Source organism: Leptodactylus fuscus, chromosome 1 (genome assembly GCF_031893055.1).
Source record: "Leptodactylus fuscus isolate aLepFus1 chromosome 1, aLepFus1.hap2, whole genome shotgun sequence".
Classification (NCBI taxonomy): domain Eukaryota; kingdom Metazoa; phylum Chordata; class Amphibia; order Anura; family Leptodactylidae; genus Leptodactylus; species Leptodactylus fuscus.
This window is the reverse complement of record NC_134265.1, coordinates 1,073,379-1,089,834: the sequence shown is the minus strand read 5'-3', so window position 1 is coordinate 1,089,834 and position 16,456 is coordinate 1,073,379. Positions and strand designations below refer to the sequence as shown.

Genomic DNA, 16,456 nt, shown 5'->3' with positions numbered 1-16,456 from the left:
TCACAGATACCTGTCTAGAGTCGTAGATACTAGTCTAGAGTCTCAGATACTGGTCTAGAGTCATAGATACTGGTTGAGGCACAGCAGCGTGATGCATACTGGTGAGAGTCATACATACCTGTCTAGAGTCATAGATACTGGTTGAGGCACAGATACCAGCAGAGTGATACTGGTCTAGAGTCACAGATACCTGTCTAGTGTCGTAGATACTGGTCTAGAGTCTCAGATACTGGTCTAGAGTCACAGATACCTGTCTAGAGTCATAGATACTGGTCTAGAGTCTCAGATACTGGTCTAGAGTCACAGATACTGGTCTAGAGTCATAGATACTGGTTGAGGCACAGATACCAGCAGAGTGATACTGGTCTAGAGTCACAGATACCTGTCTAGAGTCGTAAATACTGGTCTAGAGTCTCAGATAGCAGCCTAGAGTCATAGATACTGGTCTATAGTCTCAGATACTGGTCTAGAGTCTCAGATACTGGTCTAGACTCATAGATACTGGTTGAGGCACAGATACCAGCAGAATAATACTGGTCTAGAGTCACAGATACCTGTCTAGAGTCTCAGATACTGGTCTAGACTCATAGATACTGGTTGAGGCACAGATACCAGCAGAGTGATACTGGTCTAGAGTCACAGATACCTGTCTAGAGTCGTAGATACTGGTCTAGAGTCTCAGATAGTAGCCTAGAGTCATAGATACTGGTCTATAGTCTCAGATACTGGTCTAGAGTCTCAGATACTGGTCTAGACTCATAGATACTGGTTGAGGCACAGATACCAGCAGAGTGATACTGGTCTAGAGTCACAGATACCTGTCTAGAGTCGTAGATACTAGTCTAGAGTCTCAGATACTAGTCTAGAGTCATAGATACTGGTTGAGGCACAGCAGCGTGATGCATACTGGTGAGAGTCATAGATACCTGTCTAGAGTCACAGATACTGGTTGAGGCACAGATACCATTATGGTGATACTGGTCATGTGTCACAGATTCTGGTCCAGAGTCACAGATACCTGTCTATAGTCTCAGATACTGGTCTAGAGTCTCAGATACTGGTCTAGAGTCATAGATACTGGTTGAGGCACAGATACCAGCAGGGTGATACTGGTCTAGAGTCACAGATACCTGTCTAGAGTCATAGATACTGGTCTAGAGTCTCAGATACTGGTCTAGAGTCATAGATACTGGTTGAGGCACAGATACCAGCAGGGTGATACTGGTCTAGAGTCACAGATACCTGTCTAGAGTCATAGATACTGGTCTAGAGTCTCAGATACTGGTCTAGAGTCATAGATACTGGTTGAGGCACAGATACCAGCAGGGTGATACTGGTCTAGAGTCACAGATACCTGTCTAGAGTCATAGATACTGGTCTAGAGTCTCAGATACTGGTCTAGAGTCACAGATACTGGTCTAGAGTCATAGATACTGGTTGAGGCACAGATACCAGCAGGATGATACTGGTCTAGAGTCTCAGATACTGGTCTAGAGTCATAGATACTGGTTGAGGCACAGATACCAGCAGGATTATACTGGTCTAGAGTCTCAGATACTCGTCTAGAGTCATAGATACTGGTTGAGGCACAGATACCAGCAGAGTGATACTGGTCTAGAGTCACAGATACCTGTCTAGTGTCGTAGATACTGGTCTAGAGTCTCAGATACTGGTCTAGAGTCACAGATACCTGTCTAGAGTCATAGATACTGGTCTAGAGTCTCAGATACTGGTCTAGAGTCATAGATACTGGTTGAGGCACAGATACCAGCAGAGTGATACTGGTCTAGAGTCACAGATACCTGTCTAGAGTCGTAGATACTGGTCTATAGTCTCAAATACTAGTCTAGAGTCATAGATACTGGTTGAGGCACAGCAGCGTGATGCATACTGTTGAGAGTCATACATACCTGTCTAGAGTCATAGATACTGGTTGAGGCACAGATACCATTATGGTGATACTGGTCATGTGTCACAGATACTGGTCCAGAGTCACAGATACCTGTCTATAGTCTCAGATACTGGTCTAGAGTCTCGGATACTGCTCTATAGTCTCAGATACTGGTCTAGAGTCTCAGATACTGGTCTAGAGTCACAGATACTGGTCTAGAGTCATAGATACTGGTCTAGAGTCTCATATACTGGTCTAGAGTCTCAGATACTGGTCTAGAGTCATAGATACTGGTTGAGGCAGAGATACCAGCAGAGTGATACTGGTCTAGAGTCACAGATACCTGTCTAGAGTCGTAGATACTGGTCTAGAGTCTCAGATACTGGTCTAGAGTCACAGATACCTGTCTAGAGTCATAAATACTGGTCTAGAGTCTCAGATACTGGTCTAGAGTCACAGATACTGGTCTAGAGTCATAGATACTGGTTGAGGCACAGATACCAGCAGAGTGATACTGGTCTAGAGTCACAGATACCTGTCTAGAGTCGTAGATACTAGTCTAGAGTCTCAGATACTAGTCTAGAGTCATAGATACTGGTTGAGGCACAGCAGCGTGATGCATACTGGTGAGAGTCATAGATACCTGTCTAGAGTCATAGATACTGGTTGAGGCACAGATACCAGCAGAGTGATACTGGTCTAGAGTCACAGATACCTGTCTAGAGTCGTAGATACTGGTCTAGAGTCTCAGATACTGGTCTAGAGTCACAGATACCTGTCTAGAGTCATAGATACTGGTCTAGAGTCTCAGATACTGGCCTAGAGTCACAGATACTGGTCTAGAGTCATAGATACTGGTTGAGGCACAGATACCAGCAGAGTGATACTGGTCTAGAGTCACAGATACCTGTCTAGAGTCGTAGATACTGGTCTAGAGTCTCAGATAGCAGCCTAGAGTCATAGATACTGGTCTATAGTCTCAGATACTGGTCTAGAGTCTCAGATACTGGTCTAGACTCATAGATTCTGGTTGAGGCACAGATACCAGCAGAGTGATTCTGGTCTAGAGTCACAGATACCTGTCTAGAGTCGTAGATACTGGTCTAGAGTCTCAGATAGCAGCCTAGAGTCATAGATACTGGTCTATAGTCTCAGATACTGGTCTAGAGTCTCAGATACTGGTCTAGACTCATAGATACTGGTTGAGGCACAGATACCAGCAGAATGATACTGGTCTAGAGTCACAGAAACCTGTCTAGAGTCGTAGATACTGGTCTAGAGTCTCAGATAGCAGCCTAGAGTCATAGATACTGGTATATTGTCTCAGATACTGGTGAGAGTCTCAGATACTGGTCTAGACTCATAGATACTGGTTGAGGCACAGATACCAGCAGAGTGATACTGGTCTAGAGTCACAGATACCTGTCTAGAGTCGTAGATACTGGTCTAGAGTCTCAGATAGTAGCCTAGAGTCATAGATACTGGTCTATAGTCTCAGATACTGGTCTAGAGTCTCAGATACTGGTCTAGACTCATAGATACTGGTTGAGGCACAGATACCAGCAGAGTGATACTGGTCTAGAGTCACAGATACCTGTCTAGAGTCGTAGATACTAGTCTAGAGTCTCAGATACTAGTCTAGAGTCATAGATACTGGTTGAGGCACAGCAGCGTGATGCATACTGGTGAGAGTCATAGATACCTGTCTAGAGTCACAGATACTGGTTGAGGCACAGATACCATTATGGTGATACTGGTCATGTGTCACAGATTCTGGTCCAGAGTCACAGATACCTGTCTATAGTCTCAGATACTGGTCTAGAGTCTCAGATACTGGTCTAGAGTCATAGATACTGGTTGAGGCACAGATACCAGCAGGGTGATACTGGTCTAGAGTCACAGATACCTGTCTAGAGTCATAGATACTGGTCTAGAGTCTCAGATACTGGTCTAGAGTCATAGATACTGGTTGAGGCACAGATACCAGCAGGGTGATACTGGTCTAGAGTCACAGATACCTGTCTAGAGTCATAGATACTGGTCTAGAGTCTCAGATACTGGTCTAGAGTCATAGATACTGGTTGAGGCACAGATACCAGCAGGGTGATACTGGTCTAGAGTCACAGATACCTGTCTAGAGTCATAGATACTGGTCTAGAGTCTCAGATACTGGTCTAGAGTCACAGATACTGGTCTAGAGTCATAGATACTGGTTGAGGCACAGATACCAGCAGGATGATACTGGTCTAGAGTCTCAGATACTGGTCTAGAGTCATAGATACTGGTTGAGGCACAGATACCAGCAGGATGATACTGGTCTAGAGTCTCAGATACTCGTCTAGAGTCATAGATACTGGTTGAGGCACAGATACCAGCAGAGTGATACTGGTCTAGAGTCACAGATACCTGTCTAGTGTCGTAGATACTGGTCTAGAGTCTCAGATACTGGTCTAGAGTCACAGATACCTGTCTAGAGTCATAGATACTGGTCTAGAGTCTCAGATACTGGTCTAGAGTCACAGATACTGGTCTAGAGTCATAGATCCTGGTTGAGGCACAGATACCAGCAGAGTGATACTGGTCTAGAGTCACAGATACCTGTCTAGAGTCATGGATACTGGTCTAGAGTCACAGATACTCGTCTAGAGTCATAGATACTGGTTGAGGCACAGATACCAGCAGAGTGATACTGGTCTAGAGTCACAGATACCTGTCTAAGAGTCATAGATACTGGTCTAGAGTCACAGATACTGGTCTAGAGTCATAGATACTGGTTGAGGCACAGATACCAGCAGAGTGATACTGGTCTAGAGTCACAGATACCTGTCTAGAGTCGTAGATACTGGTCTATAGTCTCAAATACTAGTCTAGAGTCATAGATACTGGTTGAGGCACAGCAGCGTGATGCATACTGTTGAGAGTCATACATACCTGTCTAGAGTCATAGATACTGGTTGAGGCACAGATACCATTATGGTGATACTGGTCATGTGTCACAGATACTGGTCCAGAGTCACAGATACCTGTCTATAGTCTCAGATACTGGTCTAGAGTCTCGGATACTGCTCTATAGTCTCAGATACTGGTCTAGAGTCTCAGATACTGGTCTAGAGTCACAGATACTGGTCTAGAGTCATAGATACTGGTCTAGAGTCTCATATACTGGTCTAGAGTCTCAGATACTGGTCTAGAGTCATAGATACTGGTTGAGGCAGAGATACCAGCAGAGTGATACTGGTCTAGAGTCACAGATACCTGTCTAGAGTCGTAGATACTGGTCTAGAGTCTCAGATACTGGTCTAGAGTCTCAGATACCTGTCTAGAGTCATAAATACTGGTCTAGAGTCTCAGATACTGGTCTAGAGTCACAGATACTGGTCTAGAGTCATAGATACTGGTTGAGGCACAGATACCAGCAGAGTGATACTGGTCTAGAGTCACAGATACCTGTCTAGAGTCGTAGATACTAGTCTAGAGTCTCAGATACTAGTCTAGAGTCATAGATACTGGTTGAGGCACAGCAGCGTGATGCATACTGGTGAGAGTCATAGATACCTGTCTAGAGTCATAGATACTGGTTGAGGCACAGATACCAGCAGAGTGATACTGGTCTAGAGTCACAGATACCTGTCTAGAGTCGTAGATACTGGTCTAGAGTCTCAGATACTGGTCTAGAGTCACAGATACCTGTCTAGAGTCATAGATACTGGTCTAGAGTCTCAGATACTGGTCTAGAGTCACAGATACTGGTCTAGAGTCATAGATACTGGTTGAGGCACAGATACCAGCAGAGTGATACTGGTCTAGAGTCACAGATACCTGTCTAGAGTCGTAGATACTGGTCTAGAGTCTCAGATAGCAGCCTAGAGTCATAGATACTGGTCTATAGTCTCAGATACTGGTCTAGAGTCTCAGATACTGGTCTAGACTCATAGATTCTGGTTGAGGCACAGATACCAGCAGAGTGATACTGGTCTAGAGTCACAGATACCTGTCTAGAGTCGTAGATACTGGTCTAGAGTCTCAGATAGCAGCCTAGAGTCATAGATACTGGTCTATAGTCTCAGATACTGGTCTAGAGTCTCAGATACTGGTCTAGACTCATAGATACTGGTTGAGGCACAGATACCAGCAGAGTGATACTGGTCTAGAGTCACAGATACCTGTCTAGAGTCATAAATACTGGTCTAGAGTCTCAGATACTGGTCTAGAGTCACAGATACTGGTCTAGAGTCATAGATACTGGTTGAGGCACAGATACCAGCAGAGTGATACTGGTCTAGAGTCACAGATACCTGTCTAGAGTCGTAGATACTAGTCTAGAGTCTCAGATACTAGTCTAGAGTCATAGATACTGGTTGAGGCACAGCAGCGTGATGCATACTGGTGAGAGTCATAGATACCTGTCTAGAGTCATAGATACTGGTTGAGGCACAGATACCAGCAGAGTGATACTGGTCTAGAGTCACAGATACCTGTCTAGAGTCGTAGATACTGGTCTAGAGTCTCAGATACTGGTCTAGAGTCACAGATACCTGTCTAGAGTCATAGATACTGGTCTAGAGTCTCAGATACTGGTCTAGAGTCACAGATACTGGTCTAGAGTCATAGATACTGGTTGAGGCACAGATACCAGCAGAGTGATACTGGTCTAGAGTCACAGATACCTGTCTAGAGTCGTAGATACTGGTCTAGAGTCTCAGATAGCAGCCTAGAGTCATAGATACTGGTCTATAGTCTCAGATACTGGTCTAGAGTCTCAGATACTGGTCTAGACTCATAGATTCTGGTTGAGGCACAGATACCAGCAGAGTGATACTGGTCTAGAGTCACAGATACCTGTCTAGAGTCGTAGATACTGGTCTAGAGTCTCAGATAGCAGCCTAGAGTCATAGATACTGGTCTATAGTCTCAGATACTGGTCTAGAGTCTCAGATACTGGTCTAGACTCATAGATACTGGTTGAGGCACAGATACCAGAAGAGTGATACTGGTCTAGAGTCACAGATAGCTGTCTAGAGTCGTAGATACTGGTCTAGAGTCTCAGTTAGCAGCCTAGAGTCATAGATACTGGTCTATAGTCTCAGATACTGGTCTAGAGTCTCAGATACTGGTCTAGACTCATAGATACTGGTTGAGGCACAGATACCAGCAGAGTGATACTGGTCTAGAGTCACAGATACCTGTCTAGAGTCGTAGATACTAGTCTAGAGTCTCAGATACTAGTCTAGAGTCATAGATACTGGTTGAGGCACAGCAGCGTGATGCATACTGGTGAGAGTCATAGATACCTGTCTAGAGTCATAGATACTGGTTGAGGCACAGATACCATTATGGTGATACTGGTCATGTGTCACAGATACTGGTCCAGAGTCACAGATACCTGTCTATAGTCTCAGATACTGGTCTAGAGTCTCGGATACTGCTCTATAGTCTCAGATACTGGTCTAGAGTCTCAGATACTGGTCTAGAGTCATAGATACTGGTTGAGGCACAGATACCAGCAGGGTGATACTGGTCTAGAGTCACAGATACCTGTCTAGAGTCATAGATACTGGTCTAGAGTCTCAGATACTGGTCTAGAGTCATAGATACTGGTTGAGGCACAGATACCAGCAGGATGATACTGGTCTAGAGTCTCAGATACTCGTCTAGAGTCATAGATACTGGTTGAGGCACAGATACCAGCAGGGTGATACTGGTCTAGAGTCACAGATACCTGTCTAAGAGTCATAGATACTGGTCTAGAGTCACAGATACTGGTCTAGAGTCATAGATACTGGTTGAGGCACAGATACCAGCAGAGTGATACTGGTCTAGAGTCACAGATACCTGTCTAGAGTCGTAGATACTGGTCTATAGTCTCAAATACTAGTCTAGAGTCATAGATACTGGTTGAGGCACAGCAGCGTGATGCATACTGGTGAGAGTCATACATACCTGTCTAGAGTCATAGATACTGGTTGAGGCACAGATACCATTATGGTGATACTGGTCATGTGTCACAGATACTGGTCCAGAGTCACAGATACCTGTCTATAGTCTCAGATACTGGTCTAGAGTCTCGGATACTGCTCTATAGTCTCAGATACTGGTCTAGAGTCTCAGATACTGGTTGAGGCACAGCAGCATGATGCATACTGGTGAGAGTCATGGATACCTGTCTAGAGTCATAGATACTGGTTGAGGCACAGATACCAGCAGGGTGATACTGGTCTAGAGTCACAGATATCTGTCTAGAGTCATAGATACTGGTCTAGAGTCACAGATACCATTATGGTGATAATGGTCACGTGTCACAGATACTGGTCTAGAGTCACAGATACCATTATGGTGATACTGGTCTAGAGTCACAGATACTGGTTGAGTCACAGATACCATTATGGTGATACTGGTCACGGGTCACAGATACTGGTCTAGAGTCACAGATACCATTATGGTGATACTGGTCACGGGTCACAGATACTGGTCTAGAGTCACAGATACCATTATGGTGATACTGGTCACGGGTCACAGCTACTATCAGAGTGACAGATATTGGCGGGATCACAGATAACACCAGTCAGATAAGATCCAATCTGACATGTTCTAACCACAATAACAGGAGAAGACGCCTCTAATGTGACAAGTGATTCTGGAACCTTCCTATGACTGAACATGACTATGGTGAATCTTCTAGAACAGACGAGGGTGCGGCACTAGAGCGGTCACAATACTCAGTGGAAGGAGTCTCCACTCCGTAATACCAGGAGACATCGCGACTATCTGACATGACTGGCGTCTCCCACCATGACCACTAGCCTTCAGTAGAGCCGACCCAGAAGGGGGCGCTGAGTGTTGGCCCTCACATCTGGGGCCCCATAGGTCTTATGTGGAGTCTTCTTACCTTGTGCTCTTGTGACGCCGGCCAGGAGAAATCCTAGGAATATCCACATTGGGCTCATTGTCTTCAGAGGAGGGTCTGTCACCAGGGATGGTGGTGGGGCCTACAACGTTGTAAACACGGCTACGGGGAGGAAGACTCCGTCCGGCTGTTGTCTGGGAGTAGAATGATCTTTGGATCTTGTGTGTTGAGTAGATAATGTGTCCTTCCTGATAACGCCGGAGAAGCCAATAGAGGAAGAAGATTTATGGGGCCAATATTACACAGGAGATAAGACCTAAAGCGGCCCAGAGGAGAGGACGTCACCTGCCCCGAGCCCACATATGTCTGCCCACGTCCAAGGAGTCACAAGATTCCTGCCACTGAGAGCGACAATCAGTACGTCTTGGTTCTTCTCACTTCCTGATGTTTCCGCCACTTTCCTTCTCTTTGGTCATGTAATGGTACATGTATAAGCAATGCTAACCCCTATATCACCCCCCGCTACCCCCTATATCACCCCCCCGCTACCCCCTATATCACCCCCTGCTACCCCCTATATCACCTCCTGCTACCCCCTATATCACCCCCCCACTACCCCCTATATCACCCCCCCGCTACGCCCTATATCACCCCCCCCGCTACCCCCTATATCACCCCCCCGCTACCCCCTATATCACCCCTCGCTACCTCCTATATCACCCCCTGCTACCCCCTATATCACCCCCTGCTACCTCCTATATCACCCCCTGCTACCCCCTATATCACCCCCCGCTACCCCCTATATCACCCCCCCCGCTACCCCCTATATCACCCCCCGCTACCCCCTATATCACCCCCCTGCTACCCCCTATATCACCCCCCCGCTACCCCCTATATCAACCCCTGCTACCCCCTATATCACCCCCTGCTACCTCCAATGCCACCCCTGCTACCTCCTATATCACCCCCCCTGCTACCTCCTATATCACCCCCTGCTACCCCCTATATCACCCCCTGCTACCCCCTATATCACTCCCCGCTACCCCCTATATCCCCCCCGGCTACCCCCTATATCACACCCCCGTTACCCCCTATATCACCCCCCCCGCTACCCCCTATATCACCCCCCCCCGCTACCCCCTATATCACCCCCCGCTACCTCCTATATCACCCCCCGCTACCTCCTATATCACCCCCCGCTACCCCCTATATCACCCCACGCTATCCCCTATATCACCCCCCCCGCTACCTATATCACCCCCCGATACCTCCTATATCACCCCCTGCTACCTCCTATATCACCCCCTGCTACCTCCTATGTCACCCCCTGCTACCTCCTATATCACACCCCCGTTACCCCCTATATCACCCCCCCCCGCTACCCCCTATATCACCCCCCCGCTACCTCCTATATCACCCCCCGCTACCCCTATATCACCCCCCCGCTACCCCCTATATCACCCCCTGCTACCTCCTATATCACCCCCCGCTACCCCTATATCACCCCCCCCCGCTACCCCCTATATCACCCCCTGCTACCTCCTATATCACCCCCCGCTACCTCCTATATCACCCCCCGCTACCCCTATATCACCCCCCCGCTACCCCTATATCACCCCCCCGCTACCCCCTATGTCACCCCCCTGCTACCCCCTATATCACCCCCCGATACCCCCTATATCACACCCCCGTTACCCCCTATATCACCCCCCCGCTACCCCCTATATCACCCCCCCGCTACCTCCTATATCACCCCCCGCTACCCCTATATCACCCCCCCGCTACCTCCTATATCACCCCCCGTTACCCCCTATATCACCCCCCGCTACCTCCTATATCACCCCCCGCTACCCCCTATATCACCCCCCGCTATCCCCTATATCACCCCCCCCGCTACCCCCTATATCACCCCCCGCTACCTCCTATATCACCCCCCGCTACCCCCTATATCACCCCCTGCTACCCCCTATATCACCCCCCGCTACCCCCTATATCACACCCCCGTTACCCCCTATATCACCCCCCCTCCCGCTACCCCCTATATCACCCCCCGCTACCCCCTATATCACCCCCCCGCTACCTCCTATATCACCCCCCGCTACCCCTATATCACCCCCCCGCTACCCCCTATATCACCCCCCGCTACCTCCTATATCACCCCCCCGCTACCCCCTATATCACCCCCCTCTACCTCCTATATCACCCCCCGCTACCCCCTATATCACCCCCTGCTACCCCCTATATCACCCCCCCGCTACCCCCTATATCACCCCCCGCTACCTCCTATATCACCCCCTTCTACCTCCTATATCACCCCCCGCTACCCCCTATATCACCCCCCGCTACCCCCTATATAACCCCCCGCTACCCCCTATATAACCCCCACTACCCCCTATATCACCCCCGCTACCCCTATATCATCCCCCCCTACCCCCTATATCACCCCCCCGCTACCTCCTATATCACCCCCCCGCTACCTCCTATATCACCCCCCTGCTACCTCCTATATCACCCCCTGCTACCCCCTATATCACCCCCCACTACCCCTATATCACCCCCCCGCTACCCCCTATATCACCCCCCACTACCCCCTATATCACCCCCTGCTACCCCCTATATCACCCCCTGCTACCTCCTATATCACCCCCTGCTACCCCCTATATCACCCCCCGCTACCTCCTATATCACCCCCCCGCTACCCCCTATATCACCCCCCGCTACCTCCTATATCACCCCCCGCTACCCCCTATATCACCCCCCGCTACCCCCTATATCACCCCCCGCTACCTCCTATATCACCCCCTTCTACCTCCTATATCACCCCCCGCTACCCCCTATATCACCCCCCGCTACCCCTATATAACCCCCCGCTACCCCCTATATAACCCCCCACTACCCCCTATATCACCCCCGCTACCCCTATATCATCCCCCGCTACCCCCTATATCACCCCCCGCTACCCCCTATATCACCCCCCCCGCTACCTCCTATATCACCCCCCCTGCTACCTCCTATATCACCCCCTGCTACCCCCTATATCACCCCCCGCTACCCCTATATCACCCCCCCGCTACCCCCTATATCACCCCCCCACTACCCCCTATATCACCTCCTGCTACCCCCTATATCACCCCCCACTACCCCCTATATCACCCCCTGCTACCTCCTATATCACCCCCTGCTACCTCCTATATCACCCCCTGCTACCTCTTATATCACCCCCTGCTCCCTCCTATATCACCCCCCCCCACCTCCAATATCCTGGCTCCTCCAGATCTGCCCCCGTGCTGAGGCTTCTCCAGATCTGCCCCCGTGCTGAGGCTTCTCCAGATCTGCCCCCGTGCTGAGGCTTCTCCAGATCTGCCCCCGTGCTGAGGCTTCTCCAGATCTGCCCCCATGCTGAGGCTTCTCCAGATCTGCCCCCGTGCTGAGGCTTCTCCAGATCTGCCCCTGTTCTCAGGCTACTCCAGATCTGCCCCTGTGCTGAGGCTCCTCCAGATCTGCCCCCGTGCTGAGGCTCTTCCAGATCTGCCCCTGTTCTCAGGCTACTCCAGATCTGCCCCTGTGCTGAGGCTCTTCCAGATCTGCCCCCGTGCTGAGGCTCCTCCAGATCTGCCCCTGTGCTGAGTCTCTTCCAGATCTGCCCCTGTGCTTGTGCTCCTCCAGATCTGCCCCCGTGCTGAGGCTCCTCCAGATCTGCCCCCGTGCTGAGGCTCCTCCAGATCTGCCCCTGTTCTCAGGCTCCTCCAGATCCGCCCCTGTTCTCAGGCTCCTCAGATCTGCCCCGGACCTCACATAGGTCAGAGACCTGGGGCTAATATACCTGAACTCCAGCACTCTGCCTGTCACTATATATATATATATATATATATATATATATATATATATATACAGTGCTTTCAACACCATCAGCCAGGACTACTGAGGGAGAAACTGAACTTTGGTGGAGGGACCATCACCTGTCCTACTGGTCCTAGACTACCTGACACCCCGCCCTCAGTATGTGAGAGCCCAGGACTGTGTGTCTGACACTGTGATCTGTAGTACGGGGGCACCACAAGGTCCAGTTCTTGCCCCATTCCTCTTCACACTGTACACTGCTGACTTTAGGCACAACTCCTCCAGCTGTTACTTACAGAAGTCCTCCGATGTCTCTGCTATAGTCGGCCTTATCACTGATGGCGACGATAGGGAATACAGAGACTTATACCGGGACTGTGTGGACTGGTGCCAGCGGAACCAGCTCAGGATTAATGCCGGGAAGACCAAGGAGATGGTGGTGGACTTTAGTAAACGGAGAGGTGCTCCGACCCCGGTGGAGATCCAAGGAACATGTATGGAGATAGTCAGGACCTATAAGTATCTGGGCGTGCTCCTCAATAATAAACTAGACTGGGCCGATCACCTGGAGGCGCTGCACAGAAAGGGCCACAGCAGACTCTACCTGCTCAGGAGGCCGAGGGCTGGGAGTCCAGGGGCCACTTCTTAGGGCCGAGGATCCAGGGGCCACTTCTTAGGGCCTTCGGAGTCCAGGGGCCACTTATTAGGGCCTTCGGAGTCCAGGGGACACTTCTTAGAGCCTTCGGAGTATATCTTCTCTCCTCAGTCTGTGTGTCCTGTAATATATTCCTGTGTATTATCCTGTATCTGTATTACTAGGCTGCTGTAACATGCTGAGTATCTGCACTGTGCCACTATTACAGGATTATCTTATCTTATATATATGTAGTCAGTGTATCTATATAATACATAGTACATCTATATTGTATACAGGGGGACCGGTGAATTCCCCGGTGGGCCCCGAGCCTGACTATTAATCCACATTTTACCATTACAAATGCATTGGTCAGGACCCCTGAGCATCCCAAATGGGACCAAGGCCAGATCCGGCTGCAGATGTAGTGCAGCGGCAGAAGACGGTCCCTATCTCCTTGTGGGCAGGGCCAGCATTGGGGAGGAAGGCAGTAGGGATTGTAGGGGCCCAGCGTCCCCACATCAGTAGGGGCCCAGTCTTACTCTACTGTTTGTAGCCACCATCACCTTTAGCACTTGCAGGGTCTTCTGCTCTGTACATCGCCAGCACTTCGCAGGACCTGCGCCTCCCCCTCCTCCACACGTGTACTGAGTCCTGGCAGTGTGTAGGGGGACGTCTGCGATGTAGGAGCTGCACAGGAGCCGCCTCCACGCCCCGTGCACCCAGCAATTCAGCCAAATGGAAGTGAATTATGGGGGTACAATATGTGCTCTGTGCCCCTCCGGTGAAGCCCTACCAGGAGTAGTAACCTTATAGGGGCACCTACTGACGCCAGCACCTCCCTGTCCTTCCAGGGTTTAGTACATGTATATGGTATATGTGTTCGGGCTTCCTCTTGCCCGGCCGGTACCTTATAGATCACTTCCCCCACTCTTACAATATAAGATATAACAGCAAAGAAAGGGCCACAGTGTGATGTGAACAGAGCCAAACAGAAACCGCTCAGCCTATATACTGTATATATACTGTATGTCTAAGGCTGAGCTGTATACTGTATACGCAGGAGGACGCCATCATACTGATAATCCCTCCAACCTCAGGGTCATCCTCCAGCTGTGGCCACAACAGACCACGGGGCGTCGGCAGAGGGAAGTGCTGGATATTAGGGATTAGTTAGAACTGAAGTGACTGATCCAGGGGGAGACTTTATTACTCAGATGACTAAGGACAATCCGTGTCCCCCCCCCCAGTACTGAGACGTCTCCTCAGATTTTCCACATTAAGACCCCGGATGTTTGGACGCTCCCGTCTGCTCAGATTTACTTCTTGTGCTTTTGTTTATCTGGTTGTTTGTTCTGATTAAGTCACATCTGGTGAAACGGAGACGAGTCACGGGGTGGAAATGTCCTGCAGATACCTCCATGTCAGGAAGGAGACAACCAGACCCAGGAGGACCCACCAATATGTGGATGAGGACACAACTCCAGGACTAAAGATGGAAGACATTCAGAGAGGACACAACTCCAGGACTAAAGATGGAAGACATTCAGAGAGGACACGACTCCAGGACTAAAGATGGAAGACATTCAGAGAGGACACGACTCCAGGACTAAAGATGGAAGACATTCAGAGAGGACACGACTCCAGGACTAAAGATGGAAGACATTCAGAGAGGACACGGCTCCAGGACTAAAGATGGAAGACATTCAGAGAGGACACGGCTCCAGGACTAAAGATGGAAGACATTCAGAGAGGACACGACTCCAGGACTAAAGATGGAAGACATTCAGAGAGGACACGACTCCAGGACTAAAGATGGAAGACATTCAGAGAGGACACGACTCCAGGACTAAAGATGGAAGACATTCAGAGAGGACACGACTCCAGGACTAAAGATGGAAGACATTCAGAGAGGACACGACTCCAGGACTAAAGATGGAAGACATTCAGAGAGGACACGACTCCAGGACTAAAGATGGAAGACATTCAGAGAGGACACGGCTCCAGGACTAAAGATGGAAGACATTCAGAGAGGACACGACTCCAGGACTAAAGATGGAAGACATTCAGAGAGGACACAACTCCAGGACTAAAGATGGAAGACATTCAGAGAGGACACAACTCCAGGACTAAAGATGGAAGACATTCAGAGAGGACACGACTCCAGGACTAAAGATGGAAGACATTCAGAGAGGACACAACTCCAGGACTAAAGATGGAAGACATTCAGAGAGGACACGGCTCCAGGACTAAAGATGGAAGACATTCAGAGAGGACACGACTCCAGGACTAAAGATGGAAGACATTCAGAGAGGACACAACTCCAGGACTAAAGATGGAAGACATTCAGAGAGGACACAACTCCAGGACTAAAGATGGAAGATATTCAGAGAGGACACAACTCCAGGACTAAAGATGGAAGACATTCAGAGAGGACACAACTCCAGGACTAAAGATGGAAGACATTCAGAGAGGACACGGCTCCAGGACTAAAGATGGAAGACATTCAGAGAGGACACAACTCCAGAACTAAAGATGGAAGACATTCAGAGAGGACACGGCTCCAGGACTAAAGATGGAAGACATTCAGAGAGGACACGGCTCCAGGACTAAAGATGGAAGACATTCAGAGAGGACACAACTCCAGGACTAAAGATGGAAGACATTCAGAGAGGACACGACTCCAGGACTTAAGATGGAAGACATTCAGAGAGGACACGACTCCAGGACTAAAGATGGAAGACATTCAGAGAGGACACGGCTCCAGGACTAAAGATGGAAGACATTCAGAGAGGAAACAACTCCAGGACTAAAGATGGAAGACATTCAGAGAGGACACAACTCCAGGACTAAAGATGGAAGACATTCAGTGAGGACACAACTCCAGGACTAAAGATGGAAGACATTCAGAGAGGACACGACTCCAGGACTAAAGATGGAAGACATTCAGAGAGGACACGACTCCAGGACTAAAGATGGAAGACATTCAGAGAGGACACAACTCCAGGACTAAAGATGGAAGACATTCAGAGAGGACACAACTCCAGGACTAAAGATGGAAGACATTCAGAGAGGACACAACTCCAGGACTAAAGATGGAAGACATTCAGAGAGGACACAACTCCAGGACTAAAGATGGAAGACATTCAGAGAGGACACGGCTCCAGGACTAAAGATGGAAGACATTCAGAGAGGACACGGCTCCAGGACTAAAGATGGAAGACATTCAGAGAGGACACAACTCCAG

General features: G+C 49.3%; 1 protein-coding gene across 1 annotated transcript in view; it reads right to left on the bottom strand.

Moving 5' to 3' along the window:
• LOC142191344 (inter-alpha-trypsin inhibitor-like) overlaps nt 1-8,951 on the bottom strand; it is a 32,452-nt gene extending 23,501 nt beyond the window's left edge. Inside the window, exon 1 of the mRNA XM_075262344.1 lies at nt 8,778-8,951. Within this exon, the coding sequence (XP_075118445.1) occupies nt 8,778-8,835 (58 nt within the window). The 5' untranslated portion in view covers nt 8,836-8,951. The remainder of the gene's footprint in view (nt 1-8,777) is intronic.
• Between the last annotated feature and the right edge of the window lie 7,505 nt (nt 8,952-16,456).